Source organism: Artemia franciscana, chromosome 1 (assembly GCF_032884065.1).
Source record: "Artemia franciscana chromosome 1, ASM3288406v1, whole genome shotgun sequence".
In the NCBI taxonomy this organism is placed as follows: Eukaryota; Metazoa; Arthropoda; class Branchiopoda; order Anostraca; family Artemiidae; genus Artemia; species Artemia franciscana.
Genome location: NC_088863.1, coordinates 23,518,661 through 23,543,570, shown reverse-complemented (window position 1 = coordinate 23,543,570; position 24,910 = coordinate 23,518,661). Strand labels below are relative to the sequence as shown.

Sequence of the window (24,910 nt, the reverse complement as noted above, 5' to 3'; positions counted from 1 at the left end):
ATATGCGGACAAACATGACGTCACCTGATCCATCCACAGATCCACACAGACAACTTATTTTTATATATATAGATTTCTGACATATCCATATTACTAATTTGATTTATTTTTAAATATTCTGTTTGTTAAAGTGAAATCTTAATTCAATTGAATTAATTATTTTAATTCAAATTAATCTTAATCTGTTATGATTTCGTTACTAAGATTTACTTCTTTTTTTTCAGTCTACTGCCTATTTCCTAGTCAGACCGAGGATTAAAGATTTATTAGATCCTCTTGAACAAGCTGCCTCATTGATAGCTGCCATCACCCACGATATAGATCATCCGGGAAAAACAAGGTAAGTTGTTTGTCAAATTTTGATTTTTATTTTTATTCCTTTCATATTCTTTCATTGTTTCTGATCATATCACCACCAATAGAAAAGCCCGTCGATCCCTAGAGTTACCGGCATGTGTTCTTAAAGAGCAAGTAATGTGTAAATATTGAGGCATCGATACATTTTTCTATAGTCATGTGCCATTTAAGGGGGGGGGGGAAGCTCGTAGAACATTGTCACTCAGTGGCCATGGCTAATAGTTGTTGTATACAATTAGGATGTGGATGTCTAATTAGTCTAATATTACGCTGATTTTAATGTAGGTTATGCTCCTCTAAATTTACCCACATTGGCTTAGACCCTGGATGAATTCGGAACTCAAAAGATGATTGATAGAAATGGCTTTAGTGCTGGAATAACATGAACTCTCTTCTGACATTCAGGGGCGCAGCTAGGTTTTGGAGTTGGGGGGGGGGGGTATAAAGAATGTGCCTAAAAATGGTCCTGTGTGCCGGCAATTGTGGACATGTAGGCTAAATTTCCAAGGTAAATAGGTAAACTGGAGTCCCCCCCACTTTGCTGCGCCCCTTCTGAAGCTATCCCGGAGAGATATTCACATTTCATCATCAATGTACCAGTCGTAGGCGAGAGACTAGCGAATTTTATGCAAATATAATGTTGAAACTTATTTGTAATCGATTAGGTCTTTGGGTAGCTTTCTGAATTTTGGGAAGGATAGGGCTTATGACAATTTAGGGAGCAGGGCTTACAGCATTCCTTGCTCTTGTGGCAAATTCTATCTTTGTCAAACTCACCAAAAGTTCATGGAACACTTTATTGAGCACCAAAATTTGATTGATAAGGATCTCAAATTAAGATAGCTTTCGAAAACTTTTGTTTCGACTTTGGCAGAGCATGTTTTTCACCATCCTGACCATTTCGTACAGTTTGAGGAGGCTACAGCCATCTTTAACGAATGGGGCTTAACACAACGGGATGGAAAAGCCAGACAAAAAAATTGTCAATATTTCAGTCAGTAAAAATACTAAAACTTTAAATATTGATTCAATCTATGATAATATTATTACAAATGGATCCATTGTTAATAATTGTAATAAGGTCTTGTAAAATCACCAGGGGATTAGAGTAAATAAAGGAATAGCAACACTGAATAATAGCAAAAAATTATTTTCCAACAAAATAAAAAGCCTGCTCATCAGGACAATCTCCAATTGTTAGATCTACATTGTGTTGGATCATGGAGTAGTGTTTTCATATGTATATTGATTTCATATTCTTAGTGTTTTTAACTATATATTTTATGCTTTTTCTCTTTTAATTGGTTGTGTTGTAGATTAGCTCCGTTTTTAGCTCTGAAGAAGTGTATCTTTATAAAGGTAACATATCCGATGTGATTGTTGTCTCTCTTTTTGTTAAAAAAAACCAGTTTTTTTTTTAACTGAAAGCAAAGAGCGACATTAAAACGAACAGAAATTATTCCGTATATGGAAGGGGCTGTCCCTTTCTCAACGCCCACTCTTTACGCTAAAGTGTTTTATTGTTTTAAAAAGTAGAGTTGCGAAAAATTTGATGAAAAACTGATAAGAAAGAGAACTCAAAAACTCAAAAAAAGGAAAATCAGATTGCAAGGTCGTATCCAGGAGGGGGGGCTAGGGGTTTTGACCCCCCTCACCGAAATAATCGTCCGACTTGTAAAAACGTAACAAAAATGAATGTAAACAAATTTTTAATATGTTCTTTAAAGTTTTTTTATGCAAGTCCCTTCCCCGCCGAAAAAATCCTTTTGTAGACCCCTCCTCCCCAAAGATCATGGATATTACCCTGCCAGGTTGTACCGGCTTTCTGAAAATTTCAGGCTGGAACCAATAAAACTTAGAGCTTGACTAAGTAAACCGACTGTCAGCTCAAACTAGTGTATTTAATATATATATATATATATATATATATATATATATATATATATATATATATATATATATATATATATAAATATATAATAAATTAAAATAAATCCTAGGTACACAAACTCGCAAAAGTTGCAAAACCCTCATTGCAACTAGCAAAAGTTAGGAACTCCTCATCGCTGAATATGAGTTTAGCCTATCAGTCGATTATTTCTTACAAGTCCCCTACATGTCTTACCACTTTAACCAAATTGGTCTTACCATTAAATACACCGGAAACAAATAATAGGTACACCAACTAGCAAAAGTTGCGAACCCCTCAGTGCCGAAGATGATTATGAGATAACAGCCGACTGTTGCTTAAAAATCCCCTATATGTCTCACAATTGGTATCGGCCTATTTTTTGGTTTCAGTGTGTACCTTACTACTGAAGTTGTCAACCCCTTTAAATTTTCAAACTGGTATATCTCATGAAGGAATTTTCTACCAAAAAATGGATGACATATATACTTTGATCATCTCATCAAGAGCTATCGACTGCCGTCAAAAAACAAAATCCGTCTGTCTTACTTCAAAAGTTGACTTTTTTTGCCGTAGGCCAAGTTTCTAACGTCATTACTTAGGAAGGAGCAAAGGATAAACTCTAATTTCTTTAGCAATGAGAGAACTTTTAAAGTTTAAGAGGCACATCTGATACCATTTTTCTACCGCAATTCCAAGTGCGAAAAATCGAATGATAAACTCAGCTGAAATCACGAACAGAAATGGGTAGAAACACAAGCAAAAACCATCTTTTTTGGCCTCAGGCAAGAGTTCTGCGAAGCTTTCCAAAATACAAAGTCATATTCATCAATCCGGCCTAAGGTCCACACTTTTCGTAAAAACCGCAGAGGTTAGATCCTTACAAGTTTCTAGGAATAAGCTGAAATTGGGGTGCTAGGAAAAATAAACACGAATAAACCCAATAAACACCAATTGTCAGGTAAAGGGATAGACACAGCAGAATAGGATAGCCTAATTGATTTTCCTAAAAAAGATGCTTTTGCAATTAGGTCATTTAACTGATAATTTGAAGTTTTTATGCTTGAATAGTGTTAATAATACCAATATTAATTCTGGCTTAGGTTTATGGCAGTGTATGTTTTTTGCTATAGCAATCAGGAAGGATAAAGTTTCTAGAGTTCCATGATTACATATTTTGTGATAGAAAAGTGTGATTTTTGGCATTCCTGTATTTTCCAATTAAATCTACATTTGAAAACATTTAGGAACTTAGACCTTTGTTGTCTTCTGAAACTAATGTAAATTCCTTGTCGGTGTTTGAAGTTCATTTTGTCAAAAAATTGATTGAAAACTGCGATATTTGGCAATTCTATTTTTTCCAATCAAATCCACATTGCACAATATTTAGGAATTTAAACCTTCGTTGTATATTCTAACCAATGTAAAGTACCCATTGTTTTTAAAATTCAACTTTTTGGGGTTTTTAAAAATCAAATATAGCCTACCTTAAACAATATTTGTTTAAAATTGCAATTTAGTTTTAAAGTTCATCTTTCTCTCCAAGAAAAGTGAGTGAAAAGATATATTTTTCGGATTATTTTTCAATATAGTTTATCCTCACTCAAAACCATACGCAGCAGGGCGGGGGGGGATACTGAATTTTACTCCTCTCCCTCGAATTTTTTTGATCCGTAAGAACGCAACAGAAATGCGCATAAACAAATTTTAAATGGTTTTGTAAAGTTTTTTTACCCCTCCCCCCTCCGAACTGAATCCTAGTACAGAAAGTTTTTTTTATTAAGCATGAATTTCACTTAAACATCTAAATTATTTGGATCCATGAAATTTTATAAAAGCATGCAGCACTATATAAGGACTGTTTTATCGACTATAAAGCAGTTAGGGCTAGGTCATAAATGCAGAACACACTCCAATTTAAGAAAAATGTACACAAATGTAACAATTCATTCTTTGGCAAAAATCATTCTCTCGTCTTTAGCCCAGTTTTTTTTTTTCGCCTCCATCCCCAAGAGTTCGGAGAATACCTTTTTAAAGAATTTTTATAAAAAAAAAAAATACAATTTCGCCATCCCCCCTAGATTTTGGAAAATACAGTTTGCAGGAAAATATATTTGTTCCTTTCCTCCTCTCTTACTCTGCTGATGTTAAAGTATAATACCATATTCCTTTTCACATTAAAAAAAAAAAAAAAAAAAAAAAAACAATTTCGCCATCCCCCCTAGATTTTGGAAAACACATTTTGCAGAAAAATATATTTGTTTCTATCCTCCTCTCTTACTCTGCTGATGTCAAAGTATGATAACACGTCCCTACACAGGTTTATTTTCCGGGGAAGGGGACAATTATTTGAATAAAAATTGTTGAGACATTTCGAGCAATATAGGATTTTGGCAGGGTGGTGGCTTAATAGTAGACATAATCGGGATTTAATAGCGGAAAATGAATATAAGCCGTCCCTGTTTTTGAAATCGATGTCTAAGGCACAACAGCAAGTTCGCCCCCCTTTCCTATGATTCAAAATTGTGATTTTTCCCTCCCCAACATTTTTGTGAAATGGTGCCACTGAGCTCAATGCAAATTAAGAGTAAAAAGGATAAAATGTATCTAATATTTTTTAAGAAACAACTTTTCACCATCAAATTCTAAATATTTTTGATGGAAATCTGGTCTTTGCTAAAAAATTTTAGGCTATATAATAAAAAAAAATATTCGCACATAAACAAAAGTAAATATAAACAAACAATTAATTCGCAAGAAAACCCAAAAATCTGGGATATTTTTTCACCATATGTTTGGTGCATTATGCTCTTCATTAGCTATGAAGCACTACTCGATAAGGTCAAGTGGCCTAATTCCTGGTCAACTTTAAACTTGATGAATCAATTCTGATTTGTAAGAAAATGGGGCTCCCCTCATTCAGGACAAGACCCTATTGGATTTCTTTGCTGCGTATTTCATTGATTGGTTACATTAGCTTTAACATTGAGGGATAATTGCGATAATCTGCCTAACTGTGTAACAGTTATACTTGCTCTCGCTATGCTTACTTTTATTATAAAATGCTAGAAATTTTTTTTTATATTTCCAAAATGTGTGTTTTTTCTTAGTTGCTTAGGAATAGTTTTAAATGGGTGTTTTTCGTATTAAAGCTGTTGGGTGCCTGAAAATTTTATATCTTGGGTGCCCCCCAAAAATTTCCTTGTACGAAAAAAAAAATTCACCTTTCAGTTTTTCCACTGTCCTATGAATTTTGTGTCGTTTAACATAACACCTTTTGAAACTGGCAACCAAGTGTGAACTAAAAAGTATTTCCTGGAATTGTAGGATTTTTATTTTGCTAGAATTAAATGGCACATAAAGATAGTTATCTCATTACACCTTGCCATAAAATTTACAGCTTTTCCAAAAACCTAGTAATGCAGAGTCCCTAAGTCAATGAAGTAAATTTGGCCAGTAAATCTCTTTAAAGAGAATGCTGCCTTTGAGGAAGAATTTACGGAATTTGAAAATTTTTCTGGTAAAAATGAAAAAAGCGGTACGATGAAAAAGCCATTCCAAATTTCAGAACCAGCCCTATTATTCAGTATTTACTAATATGCATGTTCATGTTTTTTTTTCTGTTTCTAGTGCATTCCTTTGTAATTCGGGTAGTGATTTGGCAATCCTGTACAACGACTTGTGTGTTTTGGAGTCTCACCATGCAGCTCTTACATTCAAGCTCACTTTATCTGACGACCGGGTCAACATCTTCAAAAGTAAGTAAAATAAATACAAAAGAAATGCCGACATTAAAGGTATCTTTTGGTGCATTGACCAGTTTACTAAGGACATATTCAGTCAAAATTTTAGTCTAAGCTTAGTCTAGACGGGCAATAGTATGTTAATATCTGCGCTTAGATACTAGATTTCTGCTCTTAGGGCATGGGAAGCCGTTACACTCCTATCGGGACTTACCAGAAATTTAAAGTAGAGAGCCATCTCTATTATACTTCAACAAATTCTAAATTTGACATAACTTTTTAAAACACTGTGTTTAGCATAAAAGGTGACTCATTTACTCAAGTTAAAAATTTATGGCCATTCGATCTAATTAGAATAAAATTAACCGGCTTAATTTAGAATGGCTTAGATTGGGCTTAATTAAGTTGAGTCTCTCTCTCTCTCTCTCTCTCTCTCTCTCTCTCTCTCTCTCTCTCTCTCTCTCTCTCTCTCTCTCTCTCTCTCTCTCTCTCCTCTCTCTCTCTCTCTCTCTCTCTCTCTCTCTCTCTCTCTCTCTCTCTCTCTCTCTCTCTCTCTCTCTCTCTCTCTCTCTCTCTCTCTCTCTCTCTCCTCTCTCTCTCTCTCTCTCTCTCTCTCTCTCTCTCTCTCTCTCTCTCTCTCTCTCTCCTCTCTCTCTCTCTCTCTCTCTCTCTCTCTCTCTCTTTCTCTCTCTCTCTCTCTCTTTCTCTCTCTCTCTCTCTCTTTCTCTTTCTCTTTCTTTCTTTCTTTCTTCGTTAGCGCGTTTCATTTACTAGCGAGAAAACGTTCTTTGTTCCTGGTTGCCGTCCTTATAGGGGGAGTTTTGATATTTATGACCCATCTTGAACCGAAAGCAAAAAAGGGCCTACTTTTCTTTCGTTAGCGTGTTGCATTTACTTGCGGGAAACCGTTGCTTTTTCCTGGTTACCCTCCTTATAGTAGGAATCTTAGTATTTATTATCCATCCTGAACCGATAGCAAAAAAAGTCTGCTTTTCCTTCGAGATTGTGTTTCATTTGCTAGTGGGAAAACGTTCTTTGTTCCCGGTTACCCTCCTTATAGTAAGAAGTTTAATATTTAGGACCCATTTTGAACCGAAAGCTAAAAAGACTTCCTTCGGTTACCTTCCTTCGTTAGTGCATATCATTTGCTAGCAAGAAAAGTTTTTTTTGTTCCTGGTTGCCTTCCTTATATTAAGAAATTTAATATTTATGACCCATATTGAACCGGAAGCAGAAAAATGTCTACTTTTCTTTTGAAATCGTGCTTCATTTGCTAGCGAGAAAACGTTCTTTGTTCCTAAATGCCTTCCTTATAGTAAGAAGTTTAATATTTAGGACCCATTTTGAACCGAAAGCTAAAAAGAGTCTACTTTTCCTTCGTTAGCGCATATCATTTGCTAGCAAGAAAAGTTTTTTTGTTCCTGGTTGCCTTCCTTATATTAAGAAATTTAATATTTATGACCCATATTGAACCGGAAGCAGAAAAATGTCTACTTTTCCTTTGAAATCGTGTTTCATTTGCAAGCGAGAAAACGTTCTTTGTTCCTGGTTACCATCCTTATAGTAAGAAGTTTAATATTTAGGACTCATTTTGAACCGAAAGCTAAAAAGTGTCTACTTTTCCTTCGTTAGCGCATATCATTTGCTAGCAAGAAAACGTTTTTTGTTCCTAGTTGCCTTCCTTATAGTAAGAAATTTAATATTTATGACCCCTATTGAACTGAAAGCAGAAAAAATGCCTACTTTTCCTTCGAAATGTGTTTCATTTGCTAGCGAGAAAACGTTCTTTGTTCCTGGTTACCATCCTTATAGTAAGAAGTTTAATATTTAGGACTCATTTTGAACCGAAAGCTAAAAAGTGTCTACTTTTCCTTCGTTAGCGCATATCATTTGCTAGCAAGAAAACGTTTTTTGTTCCTAGTTGCCTTCCTTATAGTAAGAAATTTAACATTTATGACCCATATTGAACCGAAAGCAAAAAAAAGGTCTCTTTTTCATTCGTTTGCGTGTTTCTTTTACTAGCGAGAAAGCGTATCGTGAAGTTGACATTTTTTCTTACTATTACTTTTCTAAATAATGAGGCCTCTGCTGCATAAAGCGTAATACTTAAGGCCTATTCACAGTGTGATTTTGCTAATACCGAGATTCGACCAGCAGTAATTTGAGCTAATGAGATATTTATTAGGATGTTCTGATCAACTGAAAAATTATTTGAAAAATCCTACTTTTCCCTTTTCTATTTTCCCCCTTCTGTTCTAATCCAAGGTAACTTTTTTAATTGTTTGATGGATCTTTTGTTTTTATTTAGATTTGGATCCTGACACATATCGAGAAATCCGGAAGATTATAATTGATATGGTCCTAGCAACAGAAATGACCAAGCATTTTGAACACCTTTCCAAGTTTGTAAATGTTTTCACTAAACCACTAACAAAGGAGGACGAATACAATATTGATGTAAGATTTTTAGAATTTCCATTATTAGTTGGGTACATTACATTACATTACAGAAATTAAATTATTCAGAAATAGTATGCGACTGTGGCTACTGCTGGTGTAATTGAGAAAACTCAAAACATATAGGCGTAGCATTTCTCCAACCCGATAATATCTTGGAAAATCTCATCACTTCGACCTTCAAGCCTTAAATCTAGAAAGAAATGAAAAGTAGATTTGAAAAGTTTGACCATTCAGGTGAAAATAAAAATACCCCGCTTAATCTTCACCTTGAGTTTGTAGTTTGAAAGTCTGGGAGCAGCCATTGGTTTTAATTATTTCAAAATCTCCTTAAACCGATGCTTATGTTCAGTATAAACAAGCAGTTTTTGAAGACTTTATCCAGCGTCGTACCAGAAGCGGGGTCAACTGCTTATTTTACCATAACCGCCCATCTCCTTCCAAGGCTAAGAAAATGATGAAAAAACTATGTTTTAAATGCTTCATATTCTATACGTTTAGATTGCATATTTCGGCATTTTTTTCTGCTTAAAATTATTCTTAGGTTAGACATGCGTTTCTACAGACAGTGGCATAGGATGGGGGGGGAGGAATGGTTTGCCCCGGTTACTATCCTTGTACGGGTCATGAAGTTGTTTGTCGACTGACGTCTCGTTTGTCAACTGATGAAATTACAAACCGGGACAACGGGACACAAATGACGACCGGGACACCGGGACACAGGGAATATAAATGACGACCGGGACACTCAAAGAGAAATTACAGACTGGGACACCGGGACACAAATGCTGACCGGGACACAGGGACACAACTACAACGGGGACGCCGGGGGACACAGGGGGATATATAAATGACGACGGGGACACAGGGAATGTTCGATTAGCAATCACCATCAACAAAGCTCAAGGGCAATCATTAGAATAATGAGGTATAGATCTGAATACGGATTGTTTTTCCCATGGACAATTATATGTTGCATGTTCAAGAGTCAGTAAACCTGACAATCTATTTATACGCACGTAACGACTTACGTGCGTGGGGGGCTTGGGGGGGGGGGCGCGAAGCGCCCCCACCAACCAGGTGTTGGGGTGGCGCGAAGCGCCACCCCAACAGCCAGTAATGATATAATCTGTAGGTATAATATGTAAAATATAATAATATAAAGAGGACTACTCTGTTTAGTAATGTCTTATTATGTTTATACTTTGTAGATTATGTTATTTACATTAAAATGTTTACAAATTCTTTAAAACGCATAATTTTCTTTTCTTTCCCCTTCTTTGTCTCCATAATGTAAATACTTTAAATGAGTTCCTTTAAAAATCCAAAGAAAGGGAAAGGGGTGTCAATTTGAAATTCCGCCCCGGGTCTTAGAAGACCTTTCTATACTAGTGGCTACAGGTTCAAATATACATCTCAAATAGTGCTATGGCATCAAGCTGAACGAACTAACTTATCAACTTTTTTTTTCAGGATTTGAACGTGTCCAACTTATCAACGGCCGAAAATATAACACTAGTCCGACGAATGTTGATAAAATGCGCTGATATTTCGAATCCAGTGCGACCGCTGAAGATTTGTATTGAGTGGACTCGACGAATTGTTGAGGAGTATTTTTCTCAGGTAAGCTCCCTTGATCAATACCTTATAAACAAAACTTTGAAAGCCTTCAGTCATATACAACAAAGAAAAACAAATTAATGACAATAATGCTATCGTTAAAAAGATATCCAAGTTATTACAATTTTGCAAACAATCCTACAGCACTAGTATTTTTGAACAAATTTGGCGCAAATAATTTATGAACAACTAATCCTTCATCTAATTTGCTTAAACGGTGTTATGTAAATACTAAGGCTAATCCCTTGATCACAATACCTTATAAACAAAACTGTGAAAGCCTTCAGTCATATACAATAAAGAAAAACAAATTAATGACAATAATGCTATCGTTAAAGAGATATTCAAGTTATTACAGTTATGTAAACAATCAAATTCTATTTAATACCAAGTAGAGATCAATCCCACTGCACCACTACAGCAAAGAATTAATATAGGAAAACTGAACAATTCTAAAATAGATGTCAATAGGGATCAAACACTTACAGCACTAGTATTTTCGAAAGAATTTGGTGCAAATAATCTTACTATGTTCAATGTTTTATAAAATACTAGCTGTTGGGGTGGCGCTTCGCGCCACCCCAACACCTAGTCAGTGGGGCGCTTCGCGCCCCCCCCCCCCCCCCAAGCCCCCCCGCGCGCGTAAGTCGTTACGCACCATTTTAGTTACGCGCCATTGTAGTTGTGTCCCTGTGTCCCACCTGTGAATATAGATAGATTTATATATGTGTTTCAAACTACGTAAAAATTGCGAATATACAACATTCTTGGCTTTCCCATTGTCTGTCAATATACAAAGCCGTATGTACTAATAATGACATCATATGCAAACGCTCTTTTTACAAACAAACAAACATGCATACACACAACTCGTTTTTATATTGATAGATAGATAGATAGATACAATACAAATTAACTACGTAAAACTTGTGAATATACAACAGTCTTCGCTGTCCCATTGTCTGTACGTATAAATAGATTGTCAGGTTTACCGACCCTCAAAGATGCAACATACAATTGTACGTTGGTAAAGCAATCTGTATTAAGATCTATACCGCATTTTTCTTGTGATTGACCTTGAGCTTTGTTCATTGTGATTGCAAATGCTAATCGAATTGGGAATTGCAATCTTTTAAATTGAAAAAGCAGATCCGTTGGAATCATGGGAATGCGAGGAATAAGAACAGCCTCACCCTCATAAGGCCCTGTCAAGATTGTGGCCTCTATTAGGTTTTCCATTGTTTTTTTTTACGGCAAGTCGCGTGCCATTGCAAAGCTTTGGTGGGTTCATATTTCTTAAAAGTATTATTGGTACGCCTATTTTTAGTTGTAGCACGTGTGGTGGAAACCCTGAAGGATCTATGGAATTTAAAAATTCAGATGGATAATTAACCGCTTCATTTGGTTCCAAAATACAAATTAACTGCGTAAAACTTGCGAATATACAACATTCTTCGCTGTCCAATTGTCGCTGCATATAAATAGATTGTCAGGTTTACCGACCCTCGAACATGCAACGTACAATTGTCCATGGGAAAAACGATCAGTATTAAGATCTATACCACATTTTTCTAATGATTGACCTCGAGCTTTGTTAATTGTGATTGCAAATGCTAATCGAATTGGGAATTGCAATCTTTTAAATTGAAAAGGCAGATCCGTTGGAATCATGTGAATGCGAGGAATAAGAACAGCCTCACCCTCATAAGGCCCTGTCAAGATTGTGGCCTCTATTAGGTTTTCCATTGTTTTTTGTACGACAAGTCACGTGCCATTGCAAAGCTTTGGTGGGTTTATATTTCTTAAAAGTATTATTGGTACGCCTATTTTTAGTTATAGCACGTGTGGTGGAAATCCTGAAAGATCTATGGAATTTAAAAATTCAGATGGATAATTAACCGCTTCATTTGGTTCCAAAACTGTGTCGACTGACTTGTAAAGGACTGCCTGGTCTCGAATCTTGGTCAAAACAATATTGTTGATTTCGTGGACGTCTATATTTTTGGGTGCGAGAATCGCTCTTTCACTTAGCCATTTATTATTTTTATAATTTTTTAGAATATCCGGAAATACTTTTTCAATCAATTCATTTTTGGACGTCACTAAATTACAGAAATCAGCAGGTAGTTGTATACGTCCTGAAATTGAGTCTACTGGGAGCTTTCCGTTTCCCATTGCCAGCAATTGATCTGAAAATGTTTGACCAGAGTCATCGTTTTGCAATCGGACACGCATATTTGTAGTTAATTTTAATGTTTTTACGTGTGCCCATAAATTAGAATTTTTTTAGGCAAGCATTCATTTCGTCTGCAGGAGTTGATCTAGGTATTATAGGTAATGTTTGCCTGAAATCTCCCGCAAGCAATATTAATGTGCTGCCAAAGGGTTTCGACTTCCCTCGCAAATCTTTCAAGCATTGATCCAGAGCCTCGAGCGATTTTTTGTGTGCCATTGTGCACTCATCCCAAATAATAAGTTTGCATTGCTGCAATACTTTACCCATCCCAGATGATTTGGAGATATTGCACGTGGGAGTTTCTGTAGAATGCAAGTTCAGAGGCAATTTCAAAGCGGAATGAGCAGTTCTTCCACCAGGCAGCAATGTTGCGGCTATTCCGGACGACGCAATTGCCAACGCTACATCATTTTTTGATCGAATTGATGCCATAATCAGTTTTGTCACAAACGTTTTACCAGTACCTCCTGGCGCATCCAAAAAGAAAATTTCTCCAACGTTGTTATCGACACAATGCATTATCGTATCATAAATGTCTTTTTGTTCCGACGTTAACTTGGAAATGTTATTTTGTACATACGACAATAGATCACTCGTTCTGTAACTTTGTTCACGATCCAATTCTACACATGTCGAAACAGCAGCGATACGGTTAGGTGAAGGCATTCCCAAATCCTGAAGAGGTTTGTTTGCCATACGTACGCACAAATCTTCTATAACAACTAAAGTGTAGTTATAAATTTCTGATGTAAAATCAAAAGTCATATCTGACGTCTCTAACTGTTTTCGATGGAGTATATCTTCGGACATTTTTGACTTATATTTTTCCCATAACTCTGTAGGAGCTGATGGAGAGCAGGTTGTAAAAATGATGCCAAACAATGCACGAATTTGACTTGGGGTTGACGTTTCGCACGCGTCATTGATGCAGTTATCCCAGTGTTGGTCATTCTCCAATAAATTCAGAGCTTGGCGTGCACTACGGTAAGTGTCATGTATAGTACCATTTACAGTCCTCAAATACTCAAAGGATGTCGGACCGGGTACATTCACCAAAAGCAGGCGTAGAAAGAAGCATTCATGTTGATTGGGGTGAACGGTCTAGAGTCTTCCTATCGTGGTATCTTTGAAGATGGTAGGTTGGCCGTCGACTGACTTACCCTGTTTTCGACGTTCAAATACTTTATTTTTATTATTCCACGTGTAATACGAAGGCACTTCAGTATACAGCAGTTTTTTTTGCAAAAGAATCGTTCTTGCAAAGCGAAAAAAGCTGTTAATGTTGTATCTGGTGGATTCAGGACTCTTTGTTGCACGTTGGTTTCCGTGAAATAAACACGTGGACCATTCTGTAAATGTACCGCTAAGTGAACAACAGCTGGACTACGTTCATGTATCGGAAATGAAAGAATTCGCCAAACAGCTTCATTACTGCTTATGTATCTTCCAGCCTGATATTGTACGATTTCATCGAAATCTTTGATTTCGGGCTGCAAGCCAAAAACTGCCATGTCACTGCCTTTGTTGACGTATTTACATATGTATTTGATTGCCTTTACGGAGTTACAGTATTCAACGTTTATGAGTGCATTAAATGTTTTTGATAATAATGGGGAATATGGAACAACCCACTGGTTATCTACTTCGATGGTGGTACCGTTACGCTTCTTTATTATTGCTCTTTTACCGCCATCTTCAGTAGATCTTCTTCTATATTGTGGGTAACCATCATTGCCAGTAATTGTGTTTGATACTAAAAGTCGAGGATATTGCTTTGTGCACCTTCCTTTGGTCATGCATGGTGAATTTTCGTTCAGTGCACCGCAAGGTCCATGTATCATATTTTTTACAATAATATCATGTAACCCCTTATCGACATTTTTATCAGGTATTTCAGCGGAAATCACATCATCAATTTCGTTCGAAGTAATTTTTTTATGTAGCCAGATTAGTATATGTGCGTGTGGCAAACCTCGTTTTTGCCATTCCACTGAGTACATCAAGCATCGCACTGACCCAAACACTTCAAGTTTTACAATGTAGTTTATCAGTGATTTCAGCTTTTGCCGGAAGACACGGGCCGTAATGTCATGCCTATGAACCGCCGATTGTCCTTGAAGTAAAAGCTGCAGTATCTCGTCCCAAGATTGATTACATGTAAATGTAATAAATAAATCTGGACGACCATAGAGACGAACATACGCAATAGCATCTTGAGCATATTCATGCATATGACGGGGACTGCCAGCATATGACGAAGGTAAAATTGTTAATCTTCCAACGTTTGTGGTATTACCGTCATTTATAACTGCACCTCGCAAATGAATGTATTGTTCAGAGCGGAGCTTGGTCTGATTCAGGCGGATATATAGCAAACGTTCTGATTCAATTTTAGCATACATATCAACGACGAATTGGTGAAACAATTCACGGCATTTTAAAATATAATTTTCTTCATCCTGCCGAATCATTAGTCTATAGGAATAATAATGCATTGCACTGCATTTCTTATTCATTTCTTTGTTAGTGGCTGGATTCATCAATTTAATATTAAAGTGATAGCCGTCGGCTCCATCCCAAAAAATGATAGGATATTGTAGGGCATCGTAGCATCGATGAGTTTCAGCAATTCTTAACAACTGAGCGTTTCGCTTATGAAGAATAATATCTCGAGGTAAAAACTGATCACCGACCATAACGATTGCCACTTCGTCGATAGTTGGAGCATTGTATCTACGCACATGTTGGCCAGGAGGCGTTTTGTCAGCGGAAATAACAATTTTATGCGTATCAGTAGGCATCAAATCGATGGCTGTTTTGGACAGACGCACTAAATTATTATTTTCGTGGAAAAGATGTTGCAATTGGGAAACGATTGTCCTTTCAACGTTGGGAGAAATTTCGCAACGTGCATTCAATTCAGAATTTCTATCACTGATGAAGTACAATTGTAAAAATTTATGATTCTCGCCTGAGAATGGTAGAAGGGACCCTGCTCTATGATAAATTTGCCCTTTTACTTTGAAAGTAGACATAAATTGATCTGGATTTTCGATTTGGGCTCCAAACGACGTCATTTGGAAACATGAGTTGTATTTTCTGATTTTTGACAAAAAACGCTTAGATTCTGACGTAGTTCCAGTAAGGAAAGTCTTCAATGGCTCTGGTGGTGCAGCCAATAGAGGAAGTTTAACTTTTCCTGAGGCGCAACACATTCCCATTGTTTCACCATTGAATTTCAAGGCCTTGCAATAGGGACAAATTTTAGACATTGTCCCGATTTGAACACATCTACTCAAGCTATAATCATCGACTGGGTTGTACCTGAATGCCAGGCGATAACTTTCAGGTTGCTCTGATTCCTCGGCACGCTTTCTTTTCTTACTTTCTCTATCAGCAGCAAGCCTGATTTCTTCCTATTCTTGTGATTCCTCGGCACGCTTTCTTTTCTTACTTTCTCTATCAGCAGCAAGCCTGATTTCTTGCTGTTCTTGTAATTCCTCGGCACGCCTTCTTTTTTCACTTTCTCTTTTAGCAGCAAGTCTGCTTCCGCGTTGCTCTGGTAGTTCCTCGGCACGCTTTCTGTTCTTTCTTTCTCTATCAGCCTCAAGCCTGTTTCCTTGCTGTTCTTTTGATTCCTCGGCACGCTTTCTGTTCTTTCTTTCTCTATCAGCCTCAAGCCTGTTTCCTTGCTGTTCTTTTGATTCCTCGGCACGCCTTCTTTTTTCACTTTCTCTTTTAGCAGCAAGTCTGCTTTCGCGTTGCTCTGGTAGTTCCTCGGCACGCTTTCTTTTCTGACTTTCTCTATCAGCAGCAAGTTTTTTGGCATAGACTCTTTGAGCATCTTCATCGGCTTTTGCCATGGTAAGTTCATCATTCATTGTAAACTTAAACATTAATAGATTTCTACGTGAACATATGTCTTAAATATCTTGAATGACGTCACCGTCAAAGCAAAAATGATGAAACTAATTTCATGACGTCAGTCAACACAGAAACATGACGTCACCTGATCCACAGACAGACACACAGACAGACAACTTATTTTTATATATATAGATTTGGCAGTGCTTGCCACTTGTGAGTGCCTGGTGAACAACTAATCGTTCATCTAATTTACTTAAACGGTGTTATGTAAATGCTAAACCTTTGCTTGATGGAACTCATTGATTATTGGAATTAGCTTCTAAGCCGTTTAATTATCATTTTTTTTGAAGAAACAGTTCATCAGCAATTTTTCATTAACACTGAGTGAAAATTGCGATAATCTGCCTAACTGTGTAACTGTCATGCTCACTCTTACTATGCTTACTAATACATGGCTTTAGAGAATCATTCCTTGGAGAAACACATTACAATCTGCATTGCCGAACTGCTATTTTTCCTGTAGTCCCTTTTCTAGGTGTTCCCTCTTTGGGTGGTTAGAGTGAGCTGTAATACTACGTGTTGGTCTTGTCGTCTCGGTAAACGGGTAAAATGAGAGTACGTAAACTAGTGATGTGCTTCGAGAAGACTGTCATGACAAAGCCGTATCCAGGGGAGGGGTTTCACTCCCCCCTCCTCGAAATGTTTGTTCGACTCGTAAAAACGGAGCAAAAATGAATGTAAACCAATTTTTGATATGTTTTTCAAAGTTTTTTAGTATCCCTATTCCAGAAAAATTCTTTTGTAACCAACCCTCCCCCCGAAAAAACCTGGGTCCCTGGCCATTGATGTCAAATTTTAGCTTTGAAGCAGCCGTTGGTCTTCCGTGGTGATGCAATTGCCCCCAAAATTGCCCTATTTTGAGTGCTTCTGGATTAATACAAAGGAGCTTTGGGAACCCCTTTGTGCAGTTGGCCAAGCATATTCCAAAAACTTTGTTTGGGGTGGGGTAATACATTCAAAAAGGTGCCAATGGTAGGTAAATTATATATAGTTAAAATTGTGTGGAGAGGTAAATTATTACAAAGGTAAGATAAGAAAACTGCATGGAAATTCGTAGTAATCTTGAAATTTTATGCAAGGCCAACAATGCAAAGAAAAAGTTTTGAAAAAAGGCCAAAATATCTTTGCATTTTAGTGTGAAATATATTTAAAAATGGACTCATTATCACTTATTGTAACTATTTAATGTCTTTTGACATTTTCTAAATATTAATGGAAGAAACTGAAGAAACACTTGAGGGTGTATCTACTTAAGATTTCTAGTTTTGGATCCTCCAAGTCATAGTAGATATTTGTAATCTAACGCCACCACGAACTCTGAAAATGAATTAACTTAAAAACATCTGTACACATTAAAAGTGAGATTGCCTCTGACGCGGCACAGTGTAGACGCGGGCCAATCAGATGTATGGAAAGCCAAAATTGAGCTTAGTTTACGCATAAATTAATATTTTACGGCGAGAGATAGCTTGATGAAAATAGAATTTCAAGCAAATTTCCTTCTTCGTGCGAAATTAAATTGAAAACAGGCTAGCCTCTACGAGCTTTTAACTTGTAAATTAAAATTATATTGTAGGTAAATCTATATAAAAAGAAAAGGGACATTTATCTGATAACAAAAGGAGGCACGGCCTCCAGCACTAGAAAATCATTGTTTTATACGATATTGAACAACAAAAACATAACTGCATAACCCGTATCTTTTTATTTAAGGAGAATGGAAGCAAAAAAAAACAAAAAAACAACAATATAGCATAACGAAAATTTTGATTGAATTCGGAGCAAAGTCAATCTTTTTAGATTTTTGCTTCTCTTCTGTTTACAGTTTTGCTGTAAAACGGATGCTCCATCAGGATAATATTCTACTCATACTCCTGCTCCTATTACTGCTTGTTATCGCCTCTAATGCTGTCTGTGGGCAATATACAAGCGCAAAGCCATTTCAGTTACTTGGTTATATTTACCCCAATTATTACTACTCCTTAAAAGGAGGAATGCCTTGCGTCCAGTAGTAGGAATTCATGAAATACAGAGGGAGAGAAATACTTTTTTACTTTATTTCGAAATACAGACACGAAGACTGAAACAGAAATGCGGACACGAAGTGAAGCAGACATACCCAGTAGATGGGGGTAGCGATATAAACGACAAGTTAGCCAGTCCTGATGGTTCAACATAGCACAGAGCCGAAATACAAAATAGCCCTGAAATTAAGGGGGTATACGGTCTACCCACATCTGTCTCAATGACATCAGTGTTTGCTGGCAAGATTGAACCAGATTCTCAAAAGTTTCTTGGTATGACTTTGTCATTTGTGCTTTTGCTAGGATGAATCGGATAGACTGAATGAATGACGAAAAGAATAGGATTTGAGAAACTTCTTTTAGATTTTAGCCGAAGTCCTTGTTGGAGCATCATTTAGGAGTTTAAGAAACCGCTGCACTGTCCATTTTATTGCCAATAATTTAGCTCATGAATGTTTTTTATAATTTCTTGTGCACTGTGTGAATTGCTGGCTGAAGGGCATAAATGTATAGTTAACATCGAAAGTGGCTTGGCATTTTGGTGCTACAGTATCACTTGGCTCTGTTTTACAGTGAATTGATGCCAGAAGACATGCATGGCTATCATGTTGATATCTTAACCCAGGTTTAGACAAAGGCGAAATTCGCTTGAAACCAGGGGATAATTTGCTATGGGACAGGGGAGGGGGCTGCTACCCTTCCCTCAGTTGAAATTTACTTTCTTCAAAGAATCTTGTCAAAACTAAGATAAGCCTGCATAATTCTAGCATCCAGAGAAACGAGCCAGTTTTCTTTAGTAAATCTTTGCCTTTATGGTACTATATGACTTATTTTTAATTTTTCACGGTCATTTTTTCTTGATTTGGGAAAATTAGCTCCAACTTTGCCCCCATACCCTCAGGATTTTGACTAAATTACGCCCCTGCTTGTGACACCGATTCTATTTCCGACCTGAACTATTATATTGCAAAAACTCAACTGTTTGGCTGAACAGCAATAGCCATTTCAATAATTTTTTAGATGCTTTTAAAGCAACACCCATAGTCATGGAAGATGCAATACAGTGTGAATATAATATCAATTAAAATTGCTCATAGGTGTAATTTCCGAATACGTCTCATTCCAGCAGTATTGGGATAATTAGTTATTGGAATCTTATTCATTGGTGAAATTCTAGATATCAATCGAGAATTGTTACTCCCCAAAGAGCAAATGTTGGACGTTGTTGGGAGCAATAACTACAATAATTTGAAACATCAGAGTGACTCAAAAGTCACTAACTAGAATATTCAAAAATATTTAGGTAGAATAAGGTAGAAAGTGAGAAAGATTTGTAGACTGACAAAAAAAATATGTAGGATTTTCCTTATGATAATTGTTAAGGAGCCGTTCTAGCCGAGTGATTGGCACATTAGAGTTGAAATCTTTTTTCTGCGAGGACGGGGTTTCGAATTCCTGGTGTCAATGGTTATTTGGTTTGGAACGGGGGTTAGTGGCATCACTCTGTAAGCATAGCCAGAGTCGAGCCAGATCTAAATGACTGCTTGGAGAAATTTCGGGAAAGTGAACAAGAAGGGCGTGCGAAAAACAGGATGGTTGGCTCCTCCCCTCCATTGCGCTTCCTTGCTGAAGGCCCATGAAACGGAGCACCACCGGTAGGGAATATAAAGCCCAATGCCGTGTTTTAGTCGTAGTGGTAGCAGTAGTATTGTTAATAATGTTGTTTTATTATTGTTAATTGCTATGATGCTATTAGCTGTTGTTAATTTTTTCAAATGCTTATTTTGTGAGTCAACATGCTCAGATTTTTTTTTTCACTTTAGACTGACGAAGAAAATATGCGGGGTCTTCCTTTAGTGATGGCTCAGTTTGAACGTTCCACTTGTTCTGTGCCAAAATCTCAAATTGGATTTATTGACTTCTTTGTTTCTGATATGTTTGACGCTTGGGATGGTAAGTGTCTTCAAAGATGTTCATTTTACATTCTCGTCTCATTATACTTATTTCCTTTGCTCCTTTATTTTATTTTCCTTTTTTACTCTTTGTTAGGTACTAACTTGTTCTTGTAGAGTATTAGAATTAATTTGTCACCTTTTTTCGACTTTGAACTTTCTTACAGCTTTTTAAAAAACTAAAGTGTGTTTTGTAGGTTTTAGTCACAGGACTAGATTGCCCTTGTGTATGGTTGCCCGTAAGAAATCTCTGGAGAAATAGGATTTAATCTTGAGAGATTCTGATTTAGAAATAAAATTGATAATTCTTCTATTTTTATTTTGTTTTAAGCTTATATCGATTTGACTTCTGAGCTGTTTTTATTCTATCTCTATTATTTTTTTGGTTGAATCTAAGAAGAGAGATTGCATCAAAGACAAATATATTCCTGGGTAATCCATTGTGGACAAAAATTCAACATTAAGCGTCTTCAATTCGTATTCCACCGCACTTCCTTCGGTTCCCGTTACACCCCAGAGGAGAGTAAATACTATTCGGTTAGCAGAAAAGTCTTTTAGCAGAAATCCTTTCAGTACTGTCCCTAGTTCCCCCTCGCAAAATAAATTTGGCTGAAGTTTCAAATTGTCGCAAACTTTTTCATTCTACCCTGCATGATTTCCTATATTCGTTGTACATACGTTATCAAAAAAATGTATTGTACAAATTATATAATGTTTGTATACGTTTTAGTGCATTCTCAACCTTCCTCAGCAGAATTTCCACTTTGACATTAAAACACTTGAGGCTAAACTTGGAACAAAAATTATTTCTGATGGTACTGCCAATAGATTAGGAGATGCTTATCTCTAACTTAGATTTCATATCCTTTATTAGGTGATTGTCAAGATACGATAAGAAAAATACAAAGAGTAGAAAATAAAATGAGAAATATCACAGAAAGAGTTAAATTTTTTAAATAGTGACCTAAAAGGAAATAAATGCTTGTTGTATTGATATCATGAAATAACTGGTCATTGAATGAGGCAGAATCTTTACATGATTGGCACGCATCAAAGAAAAAGAAAGCCAAAAGTCAATGCAATAGCCAATAAATAGCTAAGAGTAAGATTACGCCTGAAAATTGAAAACTGAAAACCATTGGAATCATCTAACCGAAATAGGAGAATTACAGCTCCCAGCTTGAACAAGAAGGAAAATCGTTATTTTATGTGGTGGCAGTCATGCGTCTCCTTTCTTTTTTTTTACCAAGGTGACCATACCAAGCCTATTGTTTAAGGACCGTAGCTAAAGCATTGTAAAATGCTTTGTGTTCTAAATTCTTTGAAATTATTTGTAGAACTGTATTTCCTTTTCAGCCTTTATTGAGATTCCAGAATTGATGAACCATTTAAAATTAAACTACGAATATTGGAAGCAGTTAGAAGTAAAAGGTCTAACAGGCATCCCTCCAGAAGATTCCTACAATAATTTGGATGAGCAGCTACGCGTTCAGGATGATCGTATCGATGAGAAGGATGAAACAGTACAAGATTTCCTCTAAAAGGTTTCGGTGAATTCAGATTCATCTGAATATAACTACACAAAGACGTGGATTCTGGTTTTGCTTCCAATTTCAGCCGCTGAACCATTTAAGGTGAACTTAAAGATGCCAAATCCAGTTACTCAATTATCTGAGTGGCTCATTTATTGTAACGTATACTGGTGCTATGTATAAATGCCAAATACTTACAATTATGACAAATTGTGTCTCGCAGATTTCTATGCAGTTTTAAGTTTAATTTAATTTTTTCTCATTTGTTTTGTTACTGTAAGTTCCTGGTTCAGGAAGCTTATGTTTTATAAGTGTCTTTGCTTTTAGTGTCCGATGATTTACTTTAAAAGTTATTGCTTCTTGACCATTTCGAACCTCATTTGATTATCGGAATATGACGTCATTACAAACACGATTAGGGAAACATAATAATTATAAAATATATGTTTTATAAGTGTTTTTGCTTTTAGTGTCCGCTGATTTGCTTTAAAAGTTATTGCTTCTTGATCATTTCGAGCCTCATTTGATTATTGGAATATGACGTCATTACAAACACGATTAGTGGCACATTTACAATTCCACTACCATTTTCTTTAATTATTCTTATGTTATTAATTGCAAAAATGTAAATATTACAACAGTAGTTATGTATTTTCGTATGTTAATTAATATTTTATATATTTATATGTTCGTTTTTTTTTACATAGTTCTGCCTACGAAATTTTTTTAGATATTGTTTTACAATCGTTTAATTCTTTCGATAGTGCAACAGCTAGTATTATTTTCTTCTGCATAGATAACAGTTGAAATTATTATTTATAACCTAATCATCTACGAGTGTGTACGAAATGACCATCTCCACCCCCCCCCCCCAGACACAGAAAAGTTCTAGCTTTTTGTTGATATTTAGTGAAAGAATTGTAAAAATTCTTCGTAGTTCAAAAGAAATTCTCATATATGAATATTCTCGTGATTTAGTATGACTTTTTTCCATACGTTTCACTATGTAAGTCCTTAAGTTTTCACTTAAGTTTCACTTTGTCATCGTATTTTGTCGTTGTACGTTTTGCTTCGTACATCATACGTCCCATACTTTATTTGTTAAAAACTATATAATGGGTTAACTACTTTTTGCGATCGTCTCTAGTGCCAAAACCTTTAAGGAGTGACAAGAAATTATTATTTATCATTTAAGGGACTCAGTTAAGGGAAATGTAACTTAGTTATATTGGAACAAAACATGATCATCCTATCAATAAAGCTGGGATATAGAAGGTGCCCAAGCGTGTCACCTCTATGCTCTTATTTTTTCTGGAAGTCACAGTTTATTTTCATAATAGGTTTTGTTACTTACAAAAAGCAACGTGGATATACGATTTTCTTTCAAATGAGCCCTTAAACAACCCTGTGTTGCTTCAGCACCCCACTGGCGGTGATGAAAAAAGGAAATAAAATAAAAAGGAGGTGTACACTGTTTACAATCTGAAAACATTGGTTTTCTTTGTTGCTGATGATGGGGAACTTTAGGATAACCCTCACAAGAAGGGTTTTCAGATATGTTAATTCAAGGCTGCAGTTTTCAGTCTGATCCGACGCCTCTTTGTCGTGTTTTGGCTATTTTTTTAAAACTACCAAATATTTGTTTTCGTAATAAACTTTTATCATAAAGATTAATTCAAATAGTAGTCGCCATGGCTGAATCAGCTTCCAATGGCGATTATACCTCACTAAAAAGGTATCGGTTTTAACGCGTGTCTAAATTTTTGGTTACTATGGGCTAGGGTTCGTTCTTTACTAGGTAAAGAACCACGATGTGGGGTCACAGCCATCGTTGCTAAGAATCTATTCCTTATCTTATGCAACAATTTTCCATCTGGTTAATTTTCTTCTTTTATATGGGCTAGTCATCCATCAATGAATTGCCTACCTAATTCCAAAAAAAAAACAGACCAATTCCGAAATCGCAAGTGAATCTTGCCATCCTAACAAGTTAACACACTTAAAATATCACAGTATTCAGGTCCCAACTAATATTTATATAATTTGTGTTATTTTTGTTAATTACCAACTGGTGGTAATTAATAATAATTGTTTCTGGCCAGCGGCTATTAATGGTAGCTACGAGCCTACTATCCATAAATAGCACCATATGGTGCCATACATCATAAAAGAAATTGAACATAAAACATAAAAACATAACAAGTAAAAAACAACAACATAACAAGAATATAAAAAACAAAAACATAACAGTAACATAAAAGAAATGGAATATGTTTTCTTTCGAATCGTCTCGCTGGGAAATTGTTCTACATAGACGTCAGGTGACAAAAATTTATTTTAAGATGAATAGCCAGGTCAATATGTATAAGGCACACAGCAAAAACGAGGTTTCACCTTGAGGGGGGGGGGTGAAACCTCTCAGCCCTTGATTGCACGAAGAACCTCCTAACGGGGGGATAAAGTGTATCGGTGTAGAAAAGTGACACCGTCCAAACGGTCCTATAGAGAATACGGTGAAGAGAAGGAATTTCATTGTTCAGGATATTCCTAGCCACGAGGTAGCTAGAAAATATGTGGAAGAGTCCAAGTGACAGTGGATTTTAATTAAATTGAATCTTATTGAACGAAACTTAATCGTTTCGAAGAATGACTCCCAAATTGTTGAATTACAGGTAGCCTAATACGATTTTCAAGTTTTAAAGCACAACGAATTATGCTTCTTCATAAAATTGAATTCAAATACTTCTTCATGAAAATTACGCTAAAGTTACTTCTTCATAAAATTTTAGTACACAACGAATTATGCTTCTTCATAATAAAAACTATCGAAAATAAAAAAAAGCATTCGACAAAATGCGGAAATTTGTATTTGATAAAAAAAAGACAAAAACTATTGGGGCCTTCTACACCGGTAAACGCTGCTTAACTATCACCAAAATAGTTTGAATTAGTTAAACGTTACTGCTAGCTGCTTGAACTTGTTCTTTAATTGATTATTTGGCTAAAAAAAACTGTCAAAATTAGACTAATTTCGGTTATGGTTTTTGCTAATTGTTCTAGTAGATCCAAGATCTTGACAATCGTGTTTTTGCCTTTAAAAGCTCTTGCAGTTAAAAGTTAAAAATTGAAAGGGTATGGAACCTGACAAGGGAG

At 36.1% G+C, this 24,910-nt stretch overlaps 1 protein-coding gene across 2 annotated transcripts in view; it reads left to right on the top strand.

Annotated features, from left to right (window-relative positions):
- The window catches only part of LOC136027157 (high affinity cAMP-specific and IBMX-insensitive 3',5'-cyclic phosphodiesterase 8A-like), a 241,469-nt gene extending 217,530 nt beyond the window's left edge, over positions 1–23,939 (top strand). For both annotated transcript variants that reach the window (XM_065704156.1, XM_065704146.1), the window contains exons 15-20: positions 225–340; positions 5,897–6,024; positions 8,318–8,466; positions 9,940–10,089; positions 20,097–20,226; positions 21,582–23,939. In XM_065704156.1, the coding sequence (XP_065560228.1) occupies positions 225–340; positions 5,897–6,024; positions 8,318–8,466; positions 9,940–10,089; positions 20,097–20,226; positions 21,582–21,766 (858 nt within the window). In that variant the 3' untranslated portion in view covers positions 21,767–23,939. The remainder of the gene's footprint in view (positions 1–224; positions 341–5,896; positions 6,025–8,317; positions 8,467–9,939; positions 10,090–20,096; positions 20,227–21,581) is intronic.
- The last annotated feature ends 971 nt before the right edge of the window (positions 23,940–24,910 follow it).